We start from the raw sequence: 22,841 nt of genomic DNA, 5'->3' as shown, positions 1-22,841 counted from the left end.
AATAAGAGGGTTTTTCCCAGACATAGTATTCTAAACAATAAGACACGACACATAATATTTGATAATAAGAGGGTTTTTCCCAGACATAGTATTCTAAGCAATAAGACACGACACATAATATTGGACCAACACTTGTCCCGACCCGACCACATCCGATCACGTCCTTGGTCCAGGCACCCTTCCATCGGATGATGCTGAGTCATCTTTTCGAAGGCGAGACATCTAAAATCGTCCATAATACTAATGCAAGCTAAGCAAATAAATGATAACTTCTAGAATATATTTAACACTATGCAACTCATAACTCGGGTCGTAACGTTTTAAAATGAACTGTGGGCTGTCTCGGTCTTCAAATATATGCAGCTATATTTACAACCCCAATTCCAATGAAGTTGGGACGTTTATGTTAAACATAAATAAAAACAGAATACAATGATTTGCAAATCAAACCAACATTGAATGCCCGTGACCTTCGATCCCTCAGGCGGCACTGCATCAAAAACCGACATCAATGTGGAAAGGATATCACCACATGGGCTCAGGAACACTTCAGTAAACCAATGTCAGTAAACACAGTTCGGCCCTACATCCGTAAGTGCAACTTGAAACTCAACACCCAGAAACGCCGCCGGCTTCTCTGGGTCCGAGCACACCTAAGATGGACTGATGAAAAGTGTTCTGTGGTCTGACGAGTCCACATTTCAAATTGTTTTGGGAAAATGTGGACATCATGACCTGCGGGCCAAAGAGGAAAAGAACCATCCGGAATGTTATGGACGCAAAGTTCAAAAGCCAGCATCTGTGATGGTATGGGGCTGTGTTAGTGCCAATGGCATGGGGAACTTACACATCTGTGAAGGCACCATTAATGCTGACAGGTACGTGCAGGTTTTGGAGAAACATATGCTGCCATCCAGGCAACGTCTTTTTCATGGACGGCCCTGCTTATTTCACCAAGACAATGCTAAATCACATTCTGCACGTTTCACAACAGCGTGGCTTTGTAGTAAAAGAGTGCAGGTACTAGACTTAGCTTAATACCAATCCTTCATTCACATATCTAATTCATTTTAATATCTAATGAATTGTGATGCTAGCTTTTTTTCTTCTTCTCCCCACCACATCCCTGTGTAACATTAATTGCTCTTGGTTTAATTGCTGACCTTGACTATGTGTTTTCTTTAATGCACCTTTTTGTGATTCATGTTGTTTGTGCTGTTGCTTTGTGTCTTTTCTTTCAGCGTAATATGATGTTATAATCTACAGCTCCTCCTACCTTCCCTGGATTGATTGGCGAATTGATTGATTGATTGATTGTCCACATGCTATTAAAGACGTGTGTTTGTCCGCTAGAATTTTTTATTGTCCTGATGAAGACCAGTCGGTTGAATCGTCTAAAAACAACCATTATTTATAAAAGCCATTCTAATGTGTCCTCCTGTTTTATGCCTGAGTACCTGCATATACTGTTTCATCTTTATAATTGAACAGCTGAATACTCCAATATTTGGCAGCCACTATTTTCCTTTTTTCTTATATTTTTTTAAACTTCCTGTTCAGCTACATGACCTTGCAAAATGGTGGATCTGTATGCCTTTGTGCTGGAACAGTGTTGCCGTGCAACAGAGGAGTTTGAAATACTCCCTTTGCCTATTTTAAAATTTTTGAAATTATTCTGATGTTTATTGAAAATGTAGCCAGACAGAAAAGGGCTTTAGGGGACAGACAGAGGGACAGAGTGGGACTAGGGGTGAAAACCACAGCAGAACAATAGTGAGACAGTCTAGATATTTGAACATTACAACAGTTATTTGTAGATTGGGGGGGGGCATGCAATAACTAACTAACAGATACGAGAGGACAGAAAAGGGCAGGATAGGATGTGGGAAAATCAGCAAGGCAGTGCTACTGCCGCTATTTTCCGACATTTTGTTGCGCAAGGTCATCGCGATGTACGCAGTAGTAGATGGTGTACTGTAATGAATCAACAACAGTGAAACAACCGTTCAACTGAATCAACGGATCACTAGGAAAATTATTTGTATCAGAATCCATCCATTCATTCATTTTTCTACCGCTTATCTGAGGTCAGGTCGCGGGTGCAATATCTTTAGCAGGGACACCCAGACTTCCCTCTCCCCAGCCACTTCATCCAGCTCTTCCAGGGGGATCCCGAGACGTTCCCAGGCCAGCCGAAGGACGTACTCTCTCCAGCGTGTCCTGGGTCGTCCACAGGGTCTCCTCCCGGTGGGACGTGCCCGGAACAGCTCACCAGGGAGGCGTCCGGGAGGCATCCGAATCAGATGCCCCAGCCACCTCATCTGGCTCCTCTCGATGTGGAGGAGCAGCAGCTCTACTCTGAGATCCTCGCGGATGACCGAGCTCCTCACCCTATCTCTAAGGGAGAGCCCGGACACCCTGCGGAGGAAACTCATTTCGGCCGCTTGTATCCGGGATCTTGTTCTTTCGGTCACAACCCACAGCTTGTGACCAAAGGTGATGGTAGGAACGTTGATCGACCGGTAAATCGAGAGCTTCGCCTTTCGGCTTAGCTCCTTCTTTACCACAACGGATCGATACAAAGTCCGCATCACTGCAGATGCTGCACTGATCCGCCTGTCGATCTCCCGTTCCATTCTTCCCTCACTCGTGAACAAGACCCCAAGATACTTGAACTCCTCCACTTGGGGCAGGATCTCATCCCTGACCCCTCTCAGGGGACTGGTACCAGAGCCCAAGCTGTGCGGGGAGGCGAGTCCGACTATATCTAGTCGGAACTTCTCGACCTCACACACCAGCTCGGGCTCCTTCCCTGCCAGAGAGGGAAAAACACCATTCAAGCAACAAGTTTTTCCAGTAGGCTGCAGCTGGCTACTAGTGTGGACTGAATGGGTGGCAACAACGGGGAAATGAAATGCTAGTATTTTCAGGGTAATAGCCCATCAGCAACATACTGAAAAAAAAGAGCTATGAAATAGTTTGTTCTTGGTTCTAGTTCGCGTGGAAAATGAACTTTCCCAACACTGATCCTTATATTATTTTACATTGCAGTGTCATTTTCTTCCAATATTGTGCAGCCCTATTATAAGGGTGATTATATTTCACAGTTTTCACAATCATAATGGCCCTTTGAGGGAAACCATAATGAAGTGGCCCATCATGAAAATGAGGTTGACATCCCTGCGTATAGCGTCAACGTCGTAATACCCCTGTGAAAATCGGTGACTAATTAACGCTCCTGATTATTGCCATAAAAAAACATTCTCGAAATGTAAGCGAGGGATATGTTAAAAAAAAAATACCGCAAATAATCAGAATCATCTTTATTTGCCAAGTATGTCCAAAAAACACACAAGGAATGGTAATTGGAGCCGCTCTAGTACGACAACAGACAGTCAATCGACAGAGAACACTTTGGAGACATAAAGACATTGACAAAAAAAAAAAACAGTCACTGAACAATGAAGGGTTGCTAGTTATCTGGTAATGCCGGTACATTTTTTTGTTTGTTTTGTTTTTTAACCATTGTGCAAAAAGATGCAGAGTCCTCTAGCACTAAGAGCAGTTTGAATGACTAATATTGCAATAGTCCGGTGCAATGACCATTGTGCAAAGGGCGCCGAGACGTCAAGCGAGTCGTGCGATAATCTGGGACAAAGTTGGTTTTGCAAATGTCGCAGATACTCGTCAGTCAGTGTGCAAATGGAGCAGATGCTACTCTGGCATGAGTGGCCAGTATTGGTCAACCATACATATGCAAATAGTGCAGCGTGGCGAGACCACTACACTGAGTGCACGAGTATGTATAATTGGCCCCACAGAAATGTGACAACAAACTCAAGACAAAGAAATTGCCAGGATGTTGCAATGGAATTGTAGGTTAGCTGTTTAAGAAGTTGATTGCAAGAGGGAAGAAGCTGTTGGAATGTCTGCGAGTTCTAGCTTGCATTGATCCGTAGCGCCTACCTGAGAGAAGGAGCCGGAAGAGCTGGTGACCAGGATGTGGAGGGTCCGAGAGGCTTTTGCACGCTCTTGAGGGGTTTCTGTGAATAACTGCTGGTAGGTTCCCCCAAAACATCCATAAATAGTGTTACATTTTTACAGTGTAGGTGACACACTTTGTGCCCAATGTTTTGAGCGCTTGCCTGTTGCCATGGTGCTTGGAGTAGGCTAGATTGGAACTGTCAGCCAGCATGCTCTTGTGTAAGTGTGTGCACAGGAAACCAAATAGGACATTATTAATAAATGAATATGTGAGAAGTATCCACTTATTCGGGCCGCTTGCGCCCGATCGCCTGCGGACCATACTTGTAATTACTCCAGATTGCCTCGATAGATTGAGATCCTCATATAGTGGACCGAGGGGCTTGCCGTGAAGCACCCTCGACGGGTGACCGGCAGCTGCAGAGGCTTGAGAGAAGGACTCGTGCCCTCATCTGATGTTTACACATCTGCTGTGCGCTATTATAGTGTGTGTTTGTCTCAAAACTATGCACTTCTGTCACATAATTTTTCCTCTATGTCATATTGATTCCGTGATCACTTAGTCACATTCTGTTGTGACATGAAGAACCTGCAGCCAAGTTGTAAGCATCCAGTGCAGCCAAATCTAAAAGGCTGACTGGGTTGTGTCAGAAGCGAGTTTACCAACCAGGGCTCATGTGGCTCCCAGCTGTCAGATAGCACCCAGTTGGACGCTTTGAGCCAGCAGGGATTCCACTCCAGTGAAAGTGAAGCTATTTGCTTCTCTGGTTTAATATAGAGTATCAGGCAGATGCACAAAACAGCAGGCCTGATCCATTACCAGAAAAGGTCTGCCTTCTTACCAATTCAACTCGGTTTGAATTGGGGAATTTTTCCCTCCCTACTAACGCCCTGTAACGGGGCACGAGTTCTTCCTCGATCTAATCCTCAGCACAAAGATGTTTCATCAGGCTACAGCAGAAGCAGAGGTCTATTTTCACAAGGAGCTCATGTCTTCACTGATCTCTTCAGCTTTGCAGATAAACGAGCTGTAAATCACTTAACAAGAGTCTTGCAAGACACATCTGTTGGATTGAGTGAGCTTTTCATCCTGACAAAGGAAGACATTACCAGCAAACACAAAGATTTTGTGAATGCATCAGCAAGATTCCCGTCTCTTAATTAGCACCAGTGCACAAATGCCGTCAGGGTTCGACTCTAAACGCGTCCAATCATGTACGCGTCATTGATGTGCGGTAAGTATGCATGCGTCTGTGCCTTTATACTGTACGTTCAATAACCGATGAGAAAGAAAAGCTTCCGACGCAAGAGACCTTAAAGAAAGAAGCAAAGTGTTCATGGCCATTTTGCATCAGGGGCAAAGTGGGGCGGTAAATCATCCGAGCCAGAAATGTTATTTTGAAACAAACTGACCTAACCCAAAAATAAAACTTGTCTCTTAATTCCTATCCTTATATTATATTTTAAAAGTTGCCCGCATAAATGCGAATGTTGCATCAAGAAAAGCCATCCTGCGTAACAACTGAGCAAAAACAAATCACGCTAGTTGAAAAACCACAACTCACTTTGTTGTTATTGCAACTTTGCTGACTTTGTGGCTTATCTGCAGTCATTCTGGTTATTCCAATTATAAAAAGGACTACTGGGACCACACTGAATAGAAACAGGATACAGTACTTGTAGTTGTAATGCTTTGAATTTGTGAAACACTTTAGGTTGAAATGTTAAATATACCAAGTGTAAATAATATATTGTTAGAGCATTACTAGCTGATGACAAACATGTTATTGTCCTGTTTAGCCTCAATTAGAAACTCTTTACAAAGTCATGTTATTTAACTGTATTTTCATTTAATGGCAGTCGAAGAGTACACGTGAGTATTTCAGCCTGACGGAAAAACAATCTACCAGTACTGTATATTAATCACATACAGTAACATTACATTAATTAAACTCTTATCCCAAGGCACCACTGTACATTTGTGCGCATTTTCTTGCACACACGGAACTCATAGGCACAACCATGTATATTTCATAAGAGCCATGATTTATTGTCCCGACTGTGGCAGGTGAAAATAATCACAGCTTCTCCCCCGTCCTCATAATAACCTCCGGCCGACTGCTCAGCTCGCATGGATTCTTGTGACATTTTGCTGAGTGGCTTTCCTTTTGTGCGAAACTCCTCTATTCAACTCGTGGAGTGAAAAAAAATAATAATTGAAACATCCATAAGGGCACGAAAGCAATCTGGATGAGCGGCGCTTTCTAATTATTCCATCAGCAGAGCCATTATCAGTCTTCTAACAAATTGATATTTTAGTTCTCAAAATGTGTGGGCGAGTAAGATTCAAGTCCACTGGAGCATACAGTTCTTAAGCTTCCATAACTTTGGAATCCATATTTAATGAGCATTTGTGTGTGTGGGGGGGGGGAATTAAAAAAAAAATCCCAACAAAACTCACAGGACAATCACATATTCCGTGTTCCTTTATTAGCTATTACCATGAGAACCACAACCTACAAATGATAAAAAATCGCTTTCCCACACCTGTTTGAACAAAACAACATATCATTTCAAGGAAATAAATGTACAAACATGCATCTTGCAAGTTCAGGATCTATTTACAGCATTCAAAAATAGAACTCACCAGCTCTTATTGTCATTTTGTTTTGTGGCCAACATCTCAAATGGTATCCCGGACGAAGGATAATATTGTGCTTTCAGTTGGTTAGTGACATTTCCGCTCATTCTTTCGATGCGACACATCCACCGCTGCGACCACCAGAAGCTTCCCCAGCGGTTCGGTAATAATGTCGCCCTCGAAGGTCACAGACGCCCTCTCCCTCGTGCACAGGAATCCATACCTGATCGTGCTCGCTAATTACATGTGTCACTCTCATGACGCAAACCTGAATTTACATACAGCAGATTAACACGTGTCAGCAATATCTAATATGTGATTACTGCTGCCAAAATTCACTGACATTTACAAGACGACATATGCTGCCTCATATGACAATAAAGCCAAAGCTTGTCAAGGCAGTTTGTACAAAGGGATCACTATACTTTCTTATAGCACTCTCAAAGCGCCATTTTCAACAAAACGCTAATGCTGATTAAGGCATTACGGTTAACATTGTCATTTAGCTAAAAAGCATTGCAGACCTAAAAACACTGAAACGCTCCTTTTGATAGAGATGACTAAATACAAAGTCACGATGAGATAAGACCGCTTTTGACGTATGAAGGAGTATTAGAACCATACTGAAAAGGAAAAAAATAAAAACAGACAATAATTAGAAGAAATCATTTTACAAGAAAAATAAGTCAAGATTCTTTTGTTAAAAAAAAGTCCTAGAAAACAAATCTGTATTGTCAGAGAGTAAAAACGCAACAAAAGCTTTTTTTTATTTATTATTATTAATCTAATTTCTTTTTCTTTCCCCCAGTTTGGTCCCAATACTCATCCAGGACTGATGGTGCAACCTTTTAGTGAAACTCTATAGTCATAATCAAACAACATAAATATGCTGATCGAGTCCAGCAATACGACAGCTTGATAGCACATTGCAGCCAAATCATTTGCATCACTTTATGCTCTAACAGAACAAGGTTACTGTATTTACATTTGAAGTCAGATACAAGTATTGGCATCAGTCCATTTGAACATGAAATGTGCTAAGAAAAAAAAAAAATCTCGTTCAAATGTCCAGTCATCCTTAATGGATAATTCCTCCATCAGACGTAATGTGAATGGGAAGCCTCTCCTTGATTTGCTGATGAATTTCCTCCAAGCCCGTTTGAGGTCATTGAGTCAGCGTACTGTGCCGCCTCCGCCGTCAAAGCTTTCGTGTAGGCTGAAAGTCGTGCCGAGAAAAACGTTCAGACCGACCACGAGATGAGTGGAAACAATTAGTCAATGGCAGATACGCTGGGCGCAACGGTTGTTTCCACCAGATTTTTACGGTGTCTTTTACCATCTTTGAGCGGGCAGGCACAGAATTGAAGGTGCGGTGTGGTGACATTGACCATGACTGTGCCCCTCGTGTGGGATTACGTCTCCTTTTACCATCGCAAGAATAGATTTGCAGAAAATTGAAAGCAATTTCTTGCAACGCATTAGCACATTCATGTTATTGAATTCTCTCTTGAAGCAGTGAACGTTCATTGTCATGATGGTGGTTCTCACTCTGGCACACTGAATGTACATGATATGGACAAAGGTTTCATCCATCCGTTCAGTTCCTATAAGGCTTCTCCTCATTGGGTCGCGGGTGAGCGAGAGCCTATCCCATAGACAAACAGCTATTCACACTCACATTCACCACCTAAATGTGGACAATTTAGAGTTGTCAATGAATAGAAGATGACGGAAACGACGACTTTATTGATCCCACAGCGGGGAAATTCACTGACGCGTGTTTTTGGAATGCGGGAGCAAGTCGGCGTGCCCTGAGAAAACCCACGCAAGCACAGGGAGAACACGCAAACGCTGCACAATCTGGATTTGAACCTCCAACCTGTAAACTGTAAGGCGGATGTGCCAAACACAAATCAGCCGTGTCCAAAAGTTCCAAATGTAGTGAAGGACCTTTTCTTTTTGCGTGACTGTGTGCCAGTGCTCGCGACAATGTCCGTTAAAAAAAAGACATGGTTGGATGAGTTTGGTGTCTCCCAAAGATCTTCCCAGATGAATGGACGCTGCTAGGTCCAATGGTCATAAAGTGGTGAACAGCGGCCCAGGCAAAAAGGACCATGGTGGCAAATGTTTCAGAATGATTCAAACACAACCAAGTCAATAAATAATTTGTAAAAAAGGAATGGAAAGCAAGCACTGCTGACACCTTGGCCAATAGTGGGGCAATGTATTTATTTTTTAAATGCTACTTACGGGTCTTTGGATTGTGCAAAACTGCAGCTTCTATAGGAGTTTCCATTTGTGCCACTCATATGGACGTGTGTCAGTTGTCTCTCTGGGTCCCCTTTTCTACTCAGGGGCAATTGCCCGGGTTGCGTCGTCTCTGGTGGAGAAGGGAACTGTCGTCTTCGCTATTTACACATTAGCATGCACTGAAGAGAGAGGGGGATTCGAATACAACATCATAAAACATCTAAATGTTCTGGTGGTGATTTATCAAGGCCACACGCTGTTGTCTCTTTCACCCCTGCTCTCCATCATGTGGAATATTTAACGAGTCGTTCGTGACTCAATTGGATAAGAAGACCTCTGTGCCTTTTAGATGGATGTACTCCACTGCGAGAGAAGCCTATCACCCCGTTCTGTTTACACTGAGCGCCGCTTCTCTCCCAATATGGCGCGGACGTCTCCAAGCACTGTTAAAGCTGACGCTCAGTAATGTAACACCCTATAATGTGTTGAAGTGGAGACACAGCTGGAAGATCATTCAAAACGCTTTGTAGGCTAAACGTTGCCTGTAGTGTGTAGTGCATTTTGAATGTCTGACCACGGGAACATTGTACAGCTCGGTGACAAATAAAAGGAACAGGGCGATTCATCTCACAAGTGGAAAATGTCATGTTCTAGTGCCGTCATGGTGGTCACATTTAGACTCAACGGAGCACCTTAGCAGTGATATTTCATTTGGGACAACTCCGGGCAAGCTCAAGCAGGTTTTTTGGGGAAAAAAAGACAAGAGCATAGGGAACACGGTTAACTTTTTAAAAATTGCTCTCTACTGCACAAATCATTGCGATTGACTGTCTGCTCGGAAAGGCTCCAGCTCACCCGCAACCCTAACGAGGACAAGCGCTATAGAAAATGGACGGATGATGGCACAAAACATTTTGGCCCAAGAAAATCTGACCTAGCAATCAGTGACAGCTCAAATGTCATGTAAACAGGAACTTTTTTTTTTTTTTTCCAGCTTCTCAGTTTTATAATTAATCACCTACACGATTTTATTTGGAATTACCAAAACAAAATGAACCTCTGAGAGATTTTCGAGTCTTACCCCTCAGTAAGCAGGATCAAAACATCCAAACTTTTTTGATGAAAACTGTTTCTTACTCCAGTAAATTAGTTTGATTGCAGCTAATGCTGACTGAAATAAGGTCCTTAGCATGTTAACTATTTCAGCGTTAACTTTGTCCGCAATTTTGAAGCATGAAGAAAACATCGCTTTACTGCTTTATGCCTAATGAAGCCATTGAGGTGATGTCTTTTTTTTTTTTGTTACCTTTACTGTGAGAAGACACATTTGTATGTTCTTGTTTCTATACATTAAGCTAGATTTGGGTTGAATTAAATTGTATGTTCTCTGTGATCTTATTTGTATACTGTATATGGACAGTGTATGATTTCTGTGTTCAAGTTCAAGGTGTTCTTAAATGCCTGTTAAAGGGGTTCTCCTCTTTTTTGTGTTATTCATCGGTCTGTACATTTGACTCCACCAGTTTATGATCTACAGGCACACATTGGCATTTTTTCAGCATCCTGAAAAACAAACATTTAGACTCTACACGAGGGATCCATCACGTGAAGCCTCGTCCACAAGCTCGAGATAAAAACTGACAGCGGTGGAACAAATGCCAACATGTATGCGTTCACACTCCTGTGGTGGAGAACTGCGTGACTTCCGTCTGGAGGTCATCCTGGATCCCCGTACGGTCCACGCCTAGTCATGCGGGCGGTCTGCCTCCGGTGGAGGGGGCGCAAACGGACACGGGCTCTCTGGTGTTGTTGCGGCCACGGGAGAAGCTGTGCTGCGTCGTACGTGTGCGATAGGGCAGGCAGAAATCCCTGAAGCACCTCTTGAAGTTCTCATCCAGGAAGGCGTAAAGGACCGGGTTGAGGCTGCTGTTGGTGTAGCCCAGGGCAATGCACAGATGCCAGCTCGCCATCACCAGGAGGTTCTTGTGGTCGATTTTCACCATGGTCCTGACGATGATGAAGATGTGTATGGGAGTCCAGCAAATGATGAAAGCTGCCACCACTACGAGGACCATACGGGTGATCCGCCTCAAGTTCCTGTCCTTCTCTTTGGATCCGGAGAGGAGACGGACGCTCTTTAGCCGCAGGATCATCAGACCGTAGCAGACGGTGATGACAAGCACGGGCACCAGGAAGGCGAAGATGAACACACAGATTTTTGTCACGGTGTCCCAGTACCAGTCTGGTTGTGGAAAGATAATTCTGCAATCCACGTTGCCTGGGGAGAAAAACGACGGCAGTTGAACAGAGGCTCATGTGGCTAGGCTAATTTAAGTTTAATAACCCAGCTCAAATGTGTTCTCTTCTACGGCCTCATTACTCCCTCAATTCGACACAAGCACCTGCCACTGAAACAACTGAACAAAGAGGCGTTTTTGTACAACTGAGCTGATTGTATCTCAACGTGGCAAAAGTACTCACACTCTGTATTTGAGTACAAGTACAGATAGATACCTGTTTTAAAAAAAATAACAAAAAAACACTGATGCAAGTACTAATTAAACTTCTGTACATACTGTAAGTAAAAAATAAAAAAGTAAAGACTGAAATGCATTTACTCTGAGTCCAAAAGTAAAATTACTTTTAGTGTCAATTACTGTATTGTAATTTCTCATGTATAATGCACAGCCATGTATAATACGCACCCCCAATGCTGACCTCAAAATTCTGGAAAACCCTTCTACCTATGTATAATGCATTTTTACAATGCATGATTTTGCTTCTACCCATATGATCAAAACATGAAGTAATATCTGTATTTTGTTATTTTTTTCTCAAAAAATTATTCTGAAGTTAAGCACTTTATTTGAACACGTAATACTTTTTTTTAATTTACTTGCTCTTATTTTGAAATTCACAGCCCAACTTTTATTTAGTAAATGAGAAAACACACAGTTGTGCTCATATTTTTGATTACCCAGGCAGAATTTGTAAGATGGGTACAATTCTTTAAAGAAAACATGAAGGACCAGACGAAACACATTTCATTTTATTTTAATGGGATTCAAATTAAAGTGTCAAGCATTTCAGAAAAGCATTATCATTTAACAACACATAACCATAAAGAAATTAATGATGGTTGTTGTTCAGTCATATGGCCGTATTTAAATCAACAATATTTCACAAATTCTGCCGGGGTATGTAAACTTATGAGCACAACTGTACATATATGCAGTCATACGTACCCCTGTCATCTTGGAATGAAAGTGGAGGCTACACTTTTTCATAACCTCTAAGTGGCGCTGGCATCTTGGAATGAAAGTGTACGGCTTTTTCATAACCTCTAGATGGCGGCATACATTTATAAAATTTAAACGAACGGAGCCTGGTTGCACTAGTGAAAAACAGTTTGAGAGTCTTTGCTTGTCTTCATAACAAAGTTACTACATTTGGCTTGAAGCGGAAGCATGTGTTTGGAGAGGTATGAATTTAAATGAGTCCTAACGGTACCAACATAGTGTCGAACATTTTGAGGTTACAAACAAAGTAGTTTCAGCAGCGGAACAAGTACGCCAACACGCAGCACAACAGTGCATGCTCAGCTACCGCCCTACAGATGCCACGAGAAGGCGGCAACACACTACTTTCTTCTAAATGAAACTCCTCAACTCGCCTTAACATAGTTTAGAGACTAAAATCTTTGGATGTCAATGAGGGGCTAAGTTTAGCCCAGTTTGCTAGCGGAAGTTACAGAAACTATTCACCACGTGGATGTTTTTGCTCTGCTACACGTGCACTGGCGGTGCATTTTTCTGCGTCTATTAATATTGGCATGGGCGTCAATTACTTTTGGTCTTTTGCTATTCGCGACAGGGCTCGGTCCGTATTCTCCACAAATAGCGGGGCTTTGTTGTAATTGGAACAACAAATACAGCATTTCATAACAACTGGCGGATACATTTTCTCATCTACCACAATGCATCTGTGGCTCCTCACCTTTGTCTGTCACCTTGGTAACGGCCATGATCATCACAGGGACCGCGATGACCGACGATAGGATCCAGATGCAGATATTGATAATCTTGGCCTTGGCCGGAGTGCGGAAGTCCAGGGCCCTCACAGGGTGACACACGGCCACGTAGCGGTCCACGCTCATCATGGTGAGCGTGAAGATGCTGGTGAACATGTTGTAGTAGTCGATGGCGATGACCACTTTGCACAGCGGCTCCCCGAACGGCCACGTGCTCATCAGGTAATTGGCGCTCTGGAAGGGCAAGGTGCTGGTGGCCAGGGCGTCCGCCAGGGCCAGGTTGAAGATGTAGATGTTGGTGGCCGTCTTCATCTTGGTGTACCTGGCGAGGAGTCAAGCACTGTGAACGCGCTGAGAAGCAAAGGATTTGTTTATGTCTGCTGCGGTCCACTCCTGATTGCCATTAAAACGTAACGACGTTAGAAACCAAACTACTGTATTGATTTTAGCCTCATTTCCTCTTTCAAAGATACGCAGTTTTCCGCGGAATAATAAAAGCTTTTCAGATGCACAAAGCTGTGATAGTGTTACAACTGCATGAGAGCCTCTGTTCTGCCACAATGACCGTAACCTCTATTAAACCGCACTTGGATATAATGACTCCTGCGCAGAAACGCTTCAGTTCTCCTCTCTGATGTGCCATTTGGAAAGTGCTTATTTCTTTTTTTCGGGCCTGCATGTGTTAGGCGCTTCCTACATGACAGCGACGGTTTTCTCAAACTACTTCATGGGTATTAGCCGCAACGCCCGACCAAATGAATCAATACCATCCACAACCATCGGAGTGACTGATCACTGTGTGTTAGCCATGCAAATAAATGCATCGATTTGACAAAAACGTTGCTCATGAGGAAGATAATTTGGGCCTTGAGGAGGTTTTAGTGCAAAGCTCAGCTGTACATTGCACTCTCTCCTTCCCCTCTGGTGAGTATTAACTATATGTGGTAGTGTGGCACTAACACAAGCAAGAAAGAGAAAAACATCATTAGTACTTCTGTTATTGTCACGTTTATTATTTTTATTGTCTTTGAGTGTTGCGGAAAAACGCTATATAAATCTGATGTAGACGAGACGGTGGCCGACCGGTTAGCACATCTGCCTCACACTTCTGAGTGTGTGGAGTTTGCATTTTCTCCCCGTGCCTGCGAGGGTTTTCTCCGGCCACTCCGGTTTCCTCCCACATCCCAAACACATGCATGGTAGGTTGATTGAAGAATCTAAATTGCCCATAGGAGTGAATGTGTGTGCCAATGGTTGTTTGTTTATATGTGCCCTGCGATTGGCTGGGGATCAGTTCAGGGTGTACCCCGCCTCTCGCCCAGAGTCAGCTGGGATAGGCTCCAGCACGCCCGCGACCCACGGAAAAGGGATGGATGGATGGATGGAAATCTGATGTATCATTATTATTATAATAGTGATGGCAATAACTGAAGAAAAAAAGACTGTAATTGTAATAAATTGTGGGAAAAAAATAATTAGTTATTTATAAACATCAAAATTAAGACTTGGAATAGTGATTAGTAGTAGTGATTTTTTTTTATTAAAAAAAGTCATTATTTATACATAGTAGCGTTTTTGTCATCGTACTGGTTGTAGTTGTAATTCTAAAAAATAAAAAAAGTGCATCATCATTATATGTCAAGCCACAACATCATAGTTAATACAGCGATGATAAATAATAATAATTATTATAATAATCTAATAAAAATAATTAAAATGAGTACTGGTTAACATAATAGTACTGTTTTTTTATTATTATTATTGAAAACGTCATTGCAATACATTAGTATTTAAAAAACAAAACATTTTTTACAAAGTTTTAAAATATGTACTGTACCATCATTAGCCCAGCCACAGCGTCATAATTAGTACAAGTAACAGTGATAGCAATATCATTTTCTCTTTGAATGTTTTAATTTAGCATCTAAATTATTGCCACTATGAAAATGAGTGCTGATTGGTAATTAAAAACGTGATTTAAAACCTCATTAGCACTACTATAGTTGCTATTATATCATCATAATTAGTGATGATAGGAGTAGTACTTTAAAAAAAAAAAAGAAAAGTACTGGTAGATAAATGTGTTCTCATTAGTCAGGATACTTATTGATTGAGGGCTTCAAATAGTTAACATAGCATATACAGTAAATGCAGCTCTCCCCATGACACACGAGTTGAAGTGCTTTTTGTTGTTTGTTTCGTTTGTAGTTGATGATGCTTGATTGCAATATTCCCGAGTTCTTACCTGACCACGCCGTACATGACGAGGACGTTGCCCAGCAGCCCCACCACGCAGATGAGCGAGTACAGGGCGGTAATGCACACGGCGATGACCACCCTGGCCGTGTCGCGACCCACGGACGCGCCGGTGCCGTTCGTGCCGTTGGTGCCGTCGGTGCCGTCGGTCCAGTTGGCCCCGGCGCATTTCGGCGGTCCGGGCAGGAGCGAGTCGGGGATGCTGGCGTTCAGCGGACTTAACGACACGTACATGGCACTCGGAGGGAAAGTGGGGAACTCCATCACAAAAAAAAAAAAAAAAAAAAAAAAATAAGATGAGATTTCTTTAGACAAGGAGATATTTTGTTGTTGTTGTTTCTTTGTTTGTTTTTACGTGAGCTGCGGACTACCGAGACTGCGAGTATAATTGTCACAGCGCCTTTTACTCCCTCTCCCTCTCTCTCATGTGCTCTCTCGCTTTCATTCGCTCTTTCCCCTCCCTCCCTCCCTCCCTCCCTCACTAGTCTCTCTATAGTATTGATATTACTTACACTTCGCTGTATATAAAGTATGTGTTGTGAATTATGAAACGTCTATGTACTTCAAAATGATGGCAAGTCCAAGTAGCTCTTAGTGCTCGATAAGTGTTCGCAGTGCTTCGCTTTTTCCACATTTTGTAATGTTACCCAAAAAATTTTTTTCCACGCCCCTCAAAATTGTACACACGACACTATATAATAACATAACTAAGAAGTCACATGTACGAAGCGTGTCATAAAATTGCCAGGAGGACTTTATCACAAACTATGAGTTTTTCCCCTTCAATGTGGGCAAGATGATCAATCAATCAATCAATCAATCAGCGATACTGCGGCATTTGCAGCTTTGTTCAGTGCGCGAGAAGAGGTCGAGTTGTGGCAGGACAAGCGGCGGCTGCTTCGCCGTGACAACGCGCAAGCGGTGCAGCACTCTTTGCGCATCTCTTTCGCTCTGAATCCCTCCTTTGCATGCCTGTGTGATGATTATAGTTCTCAATGGGGGGGGGTTTCCTCCTCATTAAGTGGAATTTATTTTCAGTTTTTGGGACCACAATGCGGTCATCCCACATTTCCATAATTCCATTCAAAAAGTTAAACTTTCGTAGATTATAGATTCAGGGCCTACAATTTAAACAATTGCAAGTATTTATTTGTTTATTTTTACATAATTTGGGGTTCCAGCTCATAAAACCCACGAAATCAGGAATTCAAAAAAATTTGAATACTGTAAAGAAATTACCATTTACTTCTCACTTTTTGCAGAAAAAAAAGAAAGAAATTAGGGTCACATTAAATCAATCAAAATATGGTACTTTCAAAACAATATGTTAATCTTCAATCCTTGGTTGGGAATCCCTTTGCTTGAATCACTGCCTGGATGCGCCGTGGCATTGAGACAATCACCCTGTGGCATTGCCTGGGAGTTATGGAAGCCCAGATTCCCTTGATGCTTGCTGTCAGTTCTTCTTTGTTTTTGGGTCTGGTGCCCCTCGTTTTCCTCTTGATAATACCCCATAGATTCTCAATGGGGTTTAGATCCGGCAAGTTGGCTGGCCAGTCAAGCACTGTGATGAAATGGGCATCAAACCAGGTTTTAGTGCTTCTGGCAGTATGGGCATGGGCCAGGTCCTGTTGGAAGTCCGTCTTCTCCTTCTCTTCTCTGTTTGATCATCCACTGAAGCCCGCTATCATCTGTTTTGCTGGTGCATCTTCTCCTGTCACAAATGTTTCCTTCCATTAATATGCTTGGACACAGCACTCTGTGAACAGCAAGCCTCCTTAGCTATGACATTTTGTGGCTTACCCATCCTATGGAGGGTATCGATGATGGTCTTCAGGCCAGTTGTCAAGTCTGCAGTCTTCCCCATATTGCACCCAACTGACACATTTGAACCCAAACTGAATCAAGTTAATGACACCTCGGGAAACCTGTGCAGGTGCTTTGAGTTTAGTAGATGATTAGTGTGTAACACTCAGTTTAAAACATTTATGGCCTGCAAAATTTGGGCAGATTTCCTCACAGTATTACATTTTTTTAAATTCCTGATTTTGTGGGTTTTATGAGCTGGAAGCCCAAATTATGTAAAAATAAACAAATAAGATACTTGAAATTGTTTAAATTGTGGGCCTTGAATCTATAACCTATGAAAGTTTAATTTTTTGAATGGAATTATGTAAATAAACAAACTTTTCCACGATATTCACATTTTTTGGAAAGCGTCTGTATGTAGTCTCGCTTCTCTCTCCTTAATTGCCACGTAAACAGCATGTTTTGACTAAACAGGAAGAGACGGAGAATTTGAATTTATAAAGTGGAAATATAGAAAAGAAATTGAAAATACAAATCTTTGGAACATTCAAAACCATTCAAAGTACCCCACTCATGCTTGGAGCGGTTTCATCTTATTTCATTGGGTACTAGCTCGTCAGCTCTTTTCAGGAGCCCATTTTTTTTTTACATTAAAGGTCTCATAGTTATGCATGATGGCAAGCAAAATAACAACAAAAAGATGCCTTTGTGTCAGGCTAAAAACAAATTAACAGCATTGGATCGGCCCATCAGGCAAATGGCCGGCGTGCCCGATTGCCAGTCCAACCCTGTTATCGTGCCCTCCCATCATGCACCACACGTATCGATTTATTTTCATGAGTTGAGCTTTTTGTTGATGTTGTGTTTTTACTGACACGGTTGCGCTCGGAGTTAAGTGGCTATTAGCAGGACTGCGGTTCCCGTTTGTTTTTCAGGTGGTGAATAAGCACATACGCATACAATCGTCGACTGCTTCGTTCTTGTCAAAGCTCACGCTGCCGGTTGCAGATCCTGGCGTCTTGCGCTTGACTGCGTGACAGTTTTATATTGAGCATACGACCAATGGGCTACTGGTTAAATCTCTAAGGTCTCTCTAGCCATATCGTTCGTAATACAGTTGGTCAAACCTATTGGAATGGCGCATGTTGGCACAATAGCACTTACCTGAAGTTCCCGTTCATGCTTGTTTGCACCTGCCACCCATCTTCAAACATTTTGTGAGTCCGTTAGTATTAGTCCACTAATCTCTCAATGTGGTTACAGCTCAATTCCACACTTCTTTATTGAGCCATTCCTCTTTCGTGCCGCCTTTAAAAGCTGGGGCTGCCTGCGCACGGCCCATGGCCTGTGTTAGTGGAGCCATTAGTGCGTGCGGTGTCACTTGGCAGTCACCTCCATGAAATTACCTGACTGACACACAGGAGTAATGAAATTAGCTGCCACTAGCAAGCCTGATGAAATATTTAACAAGGTTTTCAAAGCCAATAATAGAGCAACAATCGTCACGGTGGATTGTGATTCGAAGCTTGTGAATGATTGTGTTGTTTCTTCCTGTGCTGTACCTGGTGTGCGAGTTATTGGCTTGGCATCCAATACTCACAGAAAACAGACACTCTGAATGGCCCATATGAGTCAATATTTAATCGATGCTGCAGCTGTTCAGACACATGAAACGTCGCTCAACTAATTCAACAGCAACATCTACAACATCGAAGTTCAAGATTACAGTCGTTGTGGTTTTAGATGCTCTGTAATAGTTTTCAGTCTACTGCAGTTGTAGTAATTGTTCATTTGAGTGGAAGGAAAATGAATTACCAAAGGTATAGTAGGTGTGTAGCTACTGTATGTGAGTAATACTGTCACTCTGCGATGTGACCGTGAGGCGACCACCGGCAAAAGCATGACGCAACCTCCAGAACAGAAAGCACAATTTCTCGACTCGTTATTGTTGTCCACCTTTGTGTCGTCATACAATGAAAAGCCACAACTGGGCGCAAATTGGGCTCTTCATAGGAGTTTAAAGCATCCAGCGGTCGATGTTCCCATTTTTTCGTTACCCGAACCGATACTTTCTTTGTACATAAAAAGACGTATTTCTTTCAAATGGTTTTCCACAAATCTGTACAAATCTTTGTTTCTGAGCCTTTCTCTGCCAAGATAATACATCCACCTCACAGGTCTGGCATGTCAAGATGGAGATTAGACAGCATGATTGCCACACTTAGGCTGCCCACAATAAAAGGCCGCTCTAAAATGTCTAGTTTTATCACGCAGCACAATGCCGCCTCAGAACCGCAGACCACGTGTAACCATGCCTTCGCACCCGGCACCTCCAAGATCACCTGACACCAGCTCACCCGGACAGCGGCTGCAGCAATCGGTTTGCGTAACCGAAGAATTTGAGCACACACTGTTAGGAACCGTCACAGGGAAGCTCATCTGCACGCTTGTCGTCCTCATCGGGGTCTCGACCTGAATGCAGTTCGTCATCGTTACCGACTTCGAGTGAGCAAATGCTCACATTCGAAGGCGTCTGGCACTTTGTCTCGAAAGTCACTTGTTCTCTTCTCCCAGTTTTCACTGTAAAGAGAAGAGCGTGTACGGCGTCGTATGGGTGAGCGGTTTGCTAATGTCAGGGTTGTGTAATATTATAGCGTACGTTATGGACAACATTGAATTGAATGAGTGTTTTAAATGCACAGTGACACTGTGAATAGATCCTGAAGCCAATGGTTGTGCCATTCATCCATCCATTAATACACAAGTAAATGTTGTACCTTCTCCTGTTTAATGGGAGAACATTTAAATATTCTGCCTGTCACTATATGTACCTAGCATTGATATATGAAACAATATATATTATTGGTAAAATAATATATGGGGGGAGGGGGGTATGTCCTTTATCCATGCAGTCCCTACATGCGGCAATAATTTGCATAATCATGGCACATTCACATTGTAACAAATAATGGCACAAGCTGTGAAGGTATCTGTCCCGTTTCTTTCTGGTCTGCAGATAATAATAATTACCAAATGTGTCGTCAGTATTTAGGACTTCAATTTGCCTCGTAGTTTATTTTGTAATTGCACTGTATCCCGCACTGCGATTGGCCGGCAACCAGTTCAGTGTGTACCCCACCTCCTGCCCGTTGATAGCTGGGATAGGCTCCAGCACTCCCGCGACCTTTGTGAGGATAAGCGGCTCAGAAAATGGATGGATGGATCCCGCATACCCGCCCCCCCCCCACTCCGCCCCCCTCCGCCCCCACCTGCCTTGTTCGTACTGCACCTGCAATAATTGGCTCTCCACCTTTGTCGTGCCCTGTGATTACTTCCTTTCCGTTTCTGTCTGCTGTGCTCAGTTCTGTTTAGTCATTCCCGGTGTATTCTGCCAGCTTTTCTTTTAGGCCATTTGATGTCACTAATTTAATGACCATAATGTCTTAGATCTGATTACTCGTGCAGGAAACAGCCAAAAATTGTCGATTAGAGATGCAAACGCAGCGATCGGAGACTAAGAAGCAACAGTGCCCGGTGACGTCTGGCCTTTTTATTGCATGCTCGATGAGGACGAAGGCAGCCAGTGGGGGTGGGTGGGTCAGTGGCGTCAGTTATCAAACCGATGCCTCCCTTCACGTGTCTCGTTGAATTCGGCCTCTAACATCTTGGCGCTGCAATGTAGGCCTGATAGTTGTTAAACCCACACGCTGACACAGGCCTGATCACAACACTCAATCTCAGCCACAATAGTCCAAATGGGACAGCTCACATGAAACGAGCTACGCTGCAGCTCGGAAATGAGCTACCTTTAATTTCCAACACCAGGGTGGGAGTACACGCTTCTTACTGGGGTTATATTTCTCTTTAGTTCTCAAATGAAGCGCTGGAGAGGATCAGCATCCCTGATAAGATCTCTCTGAGCCACTTCTTTCTCTGTTTCCCCTTTTCAACACACCTATTGCCTTTTTCAATACAGGACATGTGAGAAGATGTACAGTACGCTACGGATACAAAATGCTGTTTTTAGTTGTGTTATTTGTTAGTTGCTTTCTGCGCTCTGTCTCCCCTTGGGGAAAATCACTCTTGATTATTCCAAACAGGCAGTATGATTACACACATCGCTCACCAGCCCAAAGGAAAGCATTTACACCGCCTCGCTGAAAGGGAGGAAATAACACAAAGCAAACTGTTTAAAAAAGGACATGTTTTTTTTAACATTCAAAACTGTTCCAATGTGTCTTATTAAAAGGTCTATGACATTCGTCAGTCAAAATACACAAAGGATAACTAATTACAGCAGACTTAACATCCACGTGGAACAACGTAGTAGAAATCACCCAGTTTTGGGATCACGGGTTTCAGTATATCCCCTAGTCAAAGTGGTAACGAGCATGATTACATTTACTCTAGCTCGGGCGTGGACAAACCTTTCTGCTAAAAAGCCATATTTGAATTTTGAAAACAGATAGATGGGCAAGGTCAAAGGTCAACAGACATATCACAGTATAGCATAATGCTAGTGCCTCAAACATTGGTTACTTACTATAGCCTGAGTGTTGGTGTAGAAAACCCAAGAATGTATTTCCTAAGTTAAAACCCCTCACCCCACCCGCCCCCCAACTATGATTGGTATCACTCTTTGGATGCAAAATAACAGTCGTTAAGATGCGTTGAAGAGAGGCCTCTGCCTGCCAACAGCAGTCTTTTGGGAGGAAACGCCGTTTGTAAAGATTCCTTTCAGTGGTATAGGCAGCTGAAAGCCAAAAGTGGCTGTGTTGTTTGTTTGTTTGTTATTTGTTTGAGGCTAAATGAATTGAGTCTCTTTGGATGGGCTCAAAGGACGGCGTTGTATGTTGGAGATGCTTTAGAGATGGTTTTCAAACCTTAACGTAGATAGCCTCTCTCATTCGTCTTGGAAATCACCTGTCTTTGTTTTGCTTTTGTTTGTTTTTTGCCAGTCGTCAATGACGTGTCTAACAGTTATTATTTTGGGTTATAAATGTATGTGCATTCTTTGCTTAAAAATGGAGGGACAAGGTTAGAGTTACTAATATTGATACGAGTTATAGTGTATCACATTTAAGAATATTAAACCGTTCTAATGTTGTCTGTACAGTTAATGAAGAACCTATGATGGCAACAAATCAATTCACAGAAATTTGAACCAGTTGGAAGTCAACCAGCACCATGGAATGTTTTTGTTAATTGATCTTGAATAATGCAATAGTGTGCACTCCCTGGGCTCGAACGCTCGTCATATTTCATTTGCGAGTTTCTGCTATTACCGTTTCGAGGATGTGTTTTCCGTCTGCTATCAACAGCTCGCGCCTGCCATGAGCTTTTCTTAAATGGTCTGGTGTGTGCTTCATACGAAGCTTGGAAAAGGTCAAAGAAAAGCAACGCATATCTTGACATTTACTTCCTTGACCTGTCTCGTATCTGAAACTGGAAAAAAGAGCTTTTTTCTTACACTTCACGTGTATTTTGTTCGCCCTTTCTCAGGCGAGAAAAACGGTCTGTTTAACCTTTAGTTGTGATGTGTGTCGTCATTCTTTAACTCATAGACAGGCCATTATTTACACTTTGTACAGTAGACCATGACTGTGACTGTACCGTGGCATTTAACCTGAGTGATATATTGTGTCCTGATTGGCTTGTGAGTGTGATCCTTTACTAATTCTCCCCTGGCGGACACTAAGTTTACTAAAAGGGCCAGCTCACCCTGGGATGCCCTGCCAATGTTATCCACTTGGTTTATGCCAGATGAGCGGATCATAAGCCACTAATGGCTTCATACAGAGCCCATATGGATAGATTATCACCCATATGCAGTGTCTGAATGGTTAATTGGGGTTTAATGTTGTGCTTAGA

At 42.7% G+C, this 22,841-nt stretch overlaps 1 protein-coding gene across 1 annotated transcript; it reads right to left on the bottom strand.

Annotated features, from left to right (window-relative positions):
• Positions 1-6,457: 6,457 nt before the first annotated feature.
• Positions 6,458-15,543, bottom strand: oprd1b (opioid receptor, delta 1b). The gene is made up of 3 exons (XM_061777701.1): positions 15,151-15,543; positions 12,872-13,227; positions 6,458-11,153 (listed from the first exon to the last, which is right to left on the bottom strand). Exons 1-3 carry the CDS (start codon positions 15,423-15,425, stop codon positions 10,624-10,626), a joined length of 1,161 nt encoding a protein of 386 aa, XP_061633685.1. The 5' UTR covers positions 15,426-15,543; the 3' UTR covers positions 6,458-10,623.
• Positions 15,544-22,841: the final 7,298 nt, after the last annotated feature.

The sequence above is a fragment of the Phyllopteryx taeniolatus genome, chromosome 6 (genome assembly GCF_024500385.1).
Source record: "Phyllopteryx taeniolatus isolate TA_2022b chromosome 6, UOR_Ptae_1.2, whole genome shotgun sequence".
Taxonomy (NCBI): domain Eukaryota; kingdom Metazoa; phylum Chordata; class Actinopteri; order Syngnathiformes; family Syngnathidae; genus Phyllopteryx; species Phyllopteryx taeniolatus.
Note: the sequence above shows the minus strand (reverse complement) of the source record. Positions and strands in the feature narration are given on the sequence as shown.

Bases quoted from the DNA above. Each gene is read 5' to 3' on its own strand.
- oprd1b (XM_061777701.1), bottom strand. From the start codon at position 15,425: ATGGAGTTCCCCACTTTCCCTCCGAGTGCCATGTACGTGTCGTTAAGT. The intron at 13,228-15,150 runs GTAAGAACTCGG...ACTCCTCGCCAG, and splicing joins GTCATGTACGGCGTGGTCAG to GTACACCAAGATGAAGACGG. The intron at 11,154-12,871 runs GTGAGGAGCCAC...TTTTCTCCCCAG, and splicing joins TACCAAGGTGACAGACAAAG to GCAACGTGGATTGCAGAATT.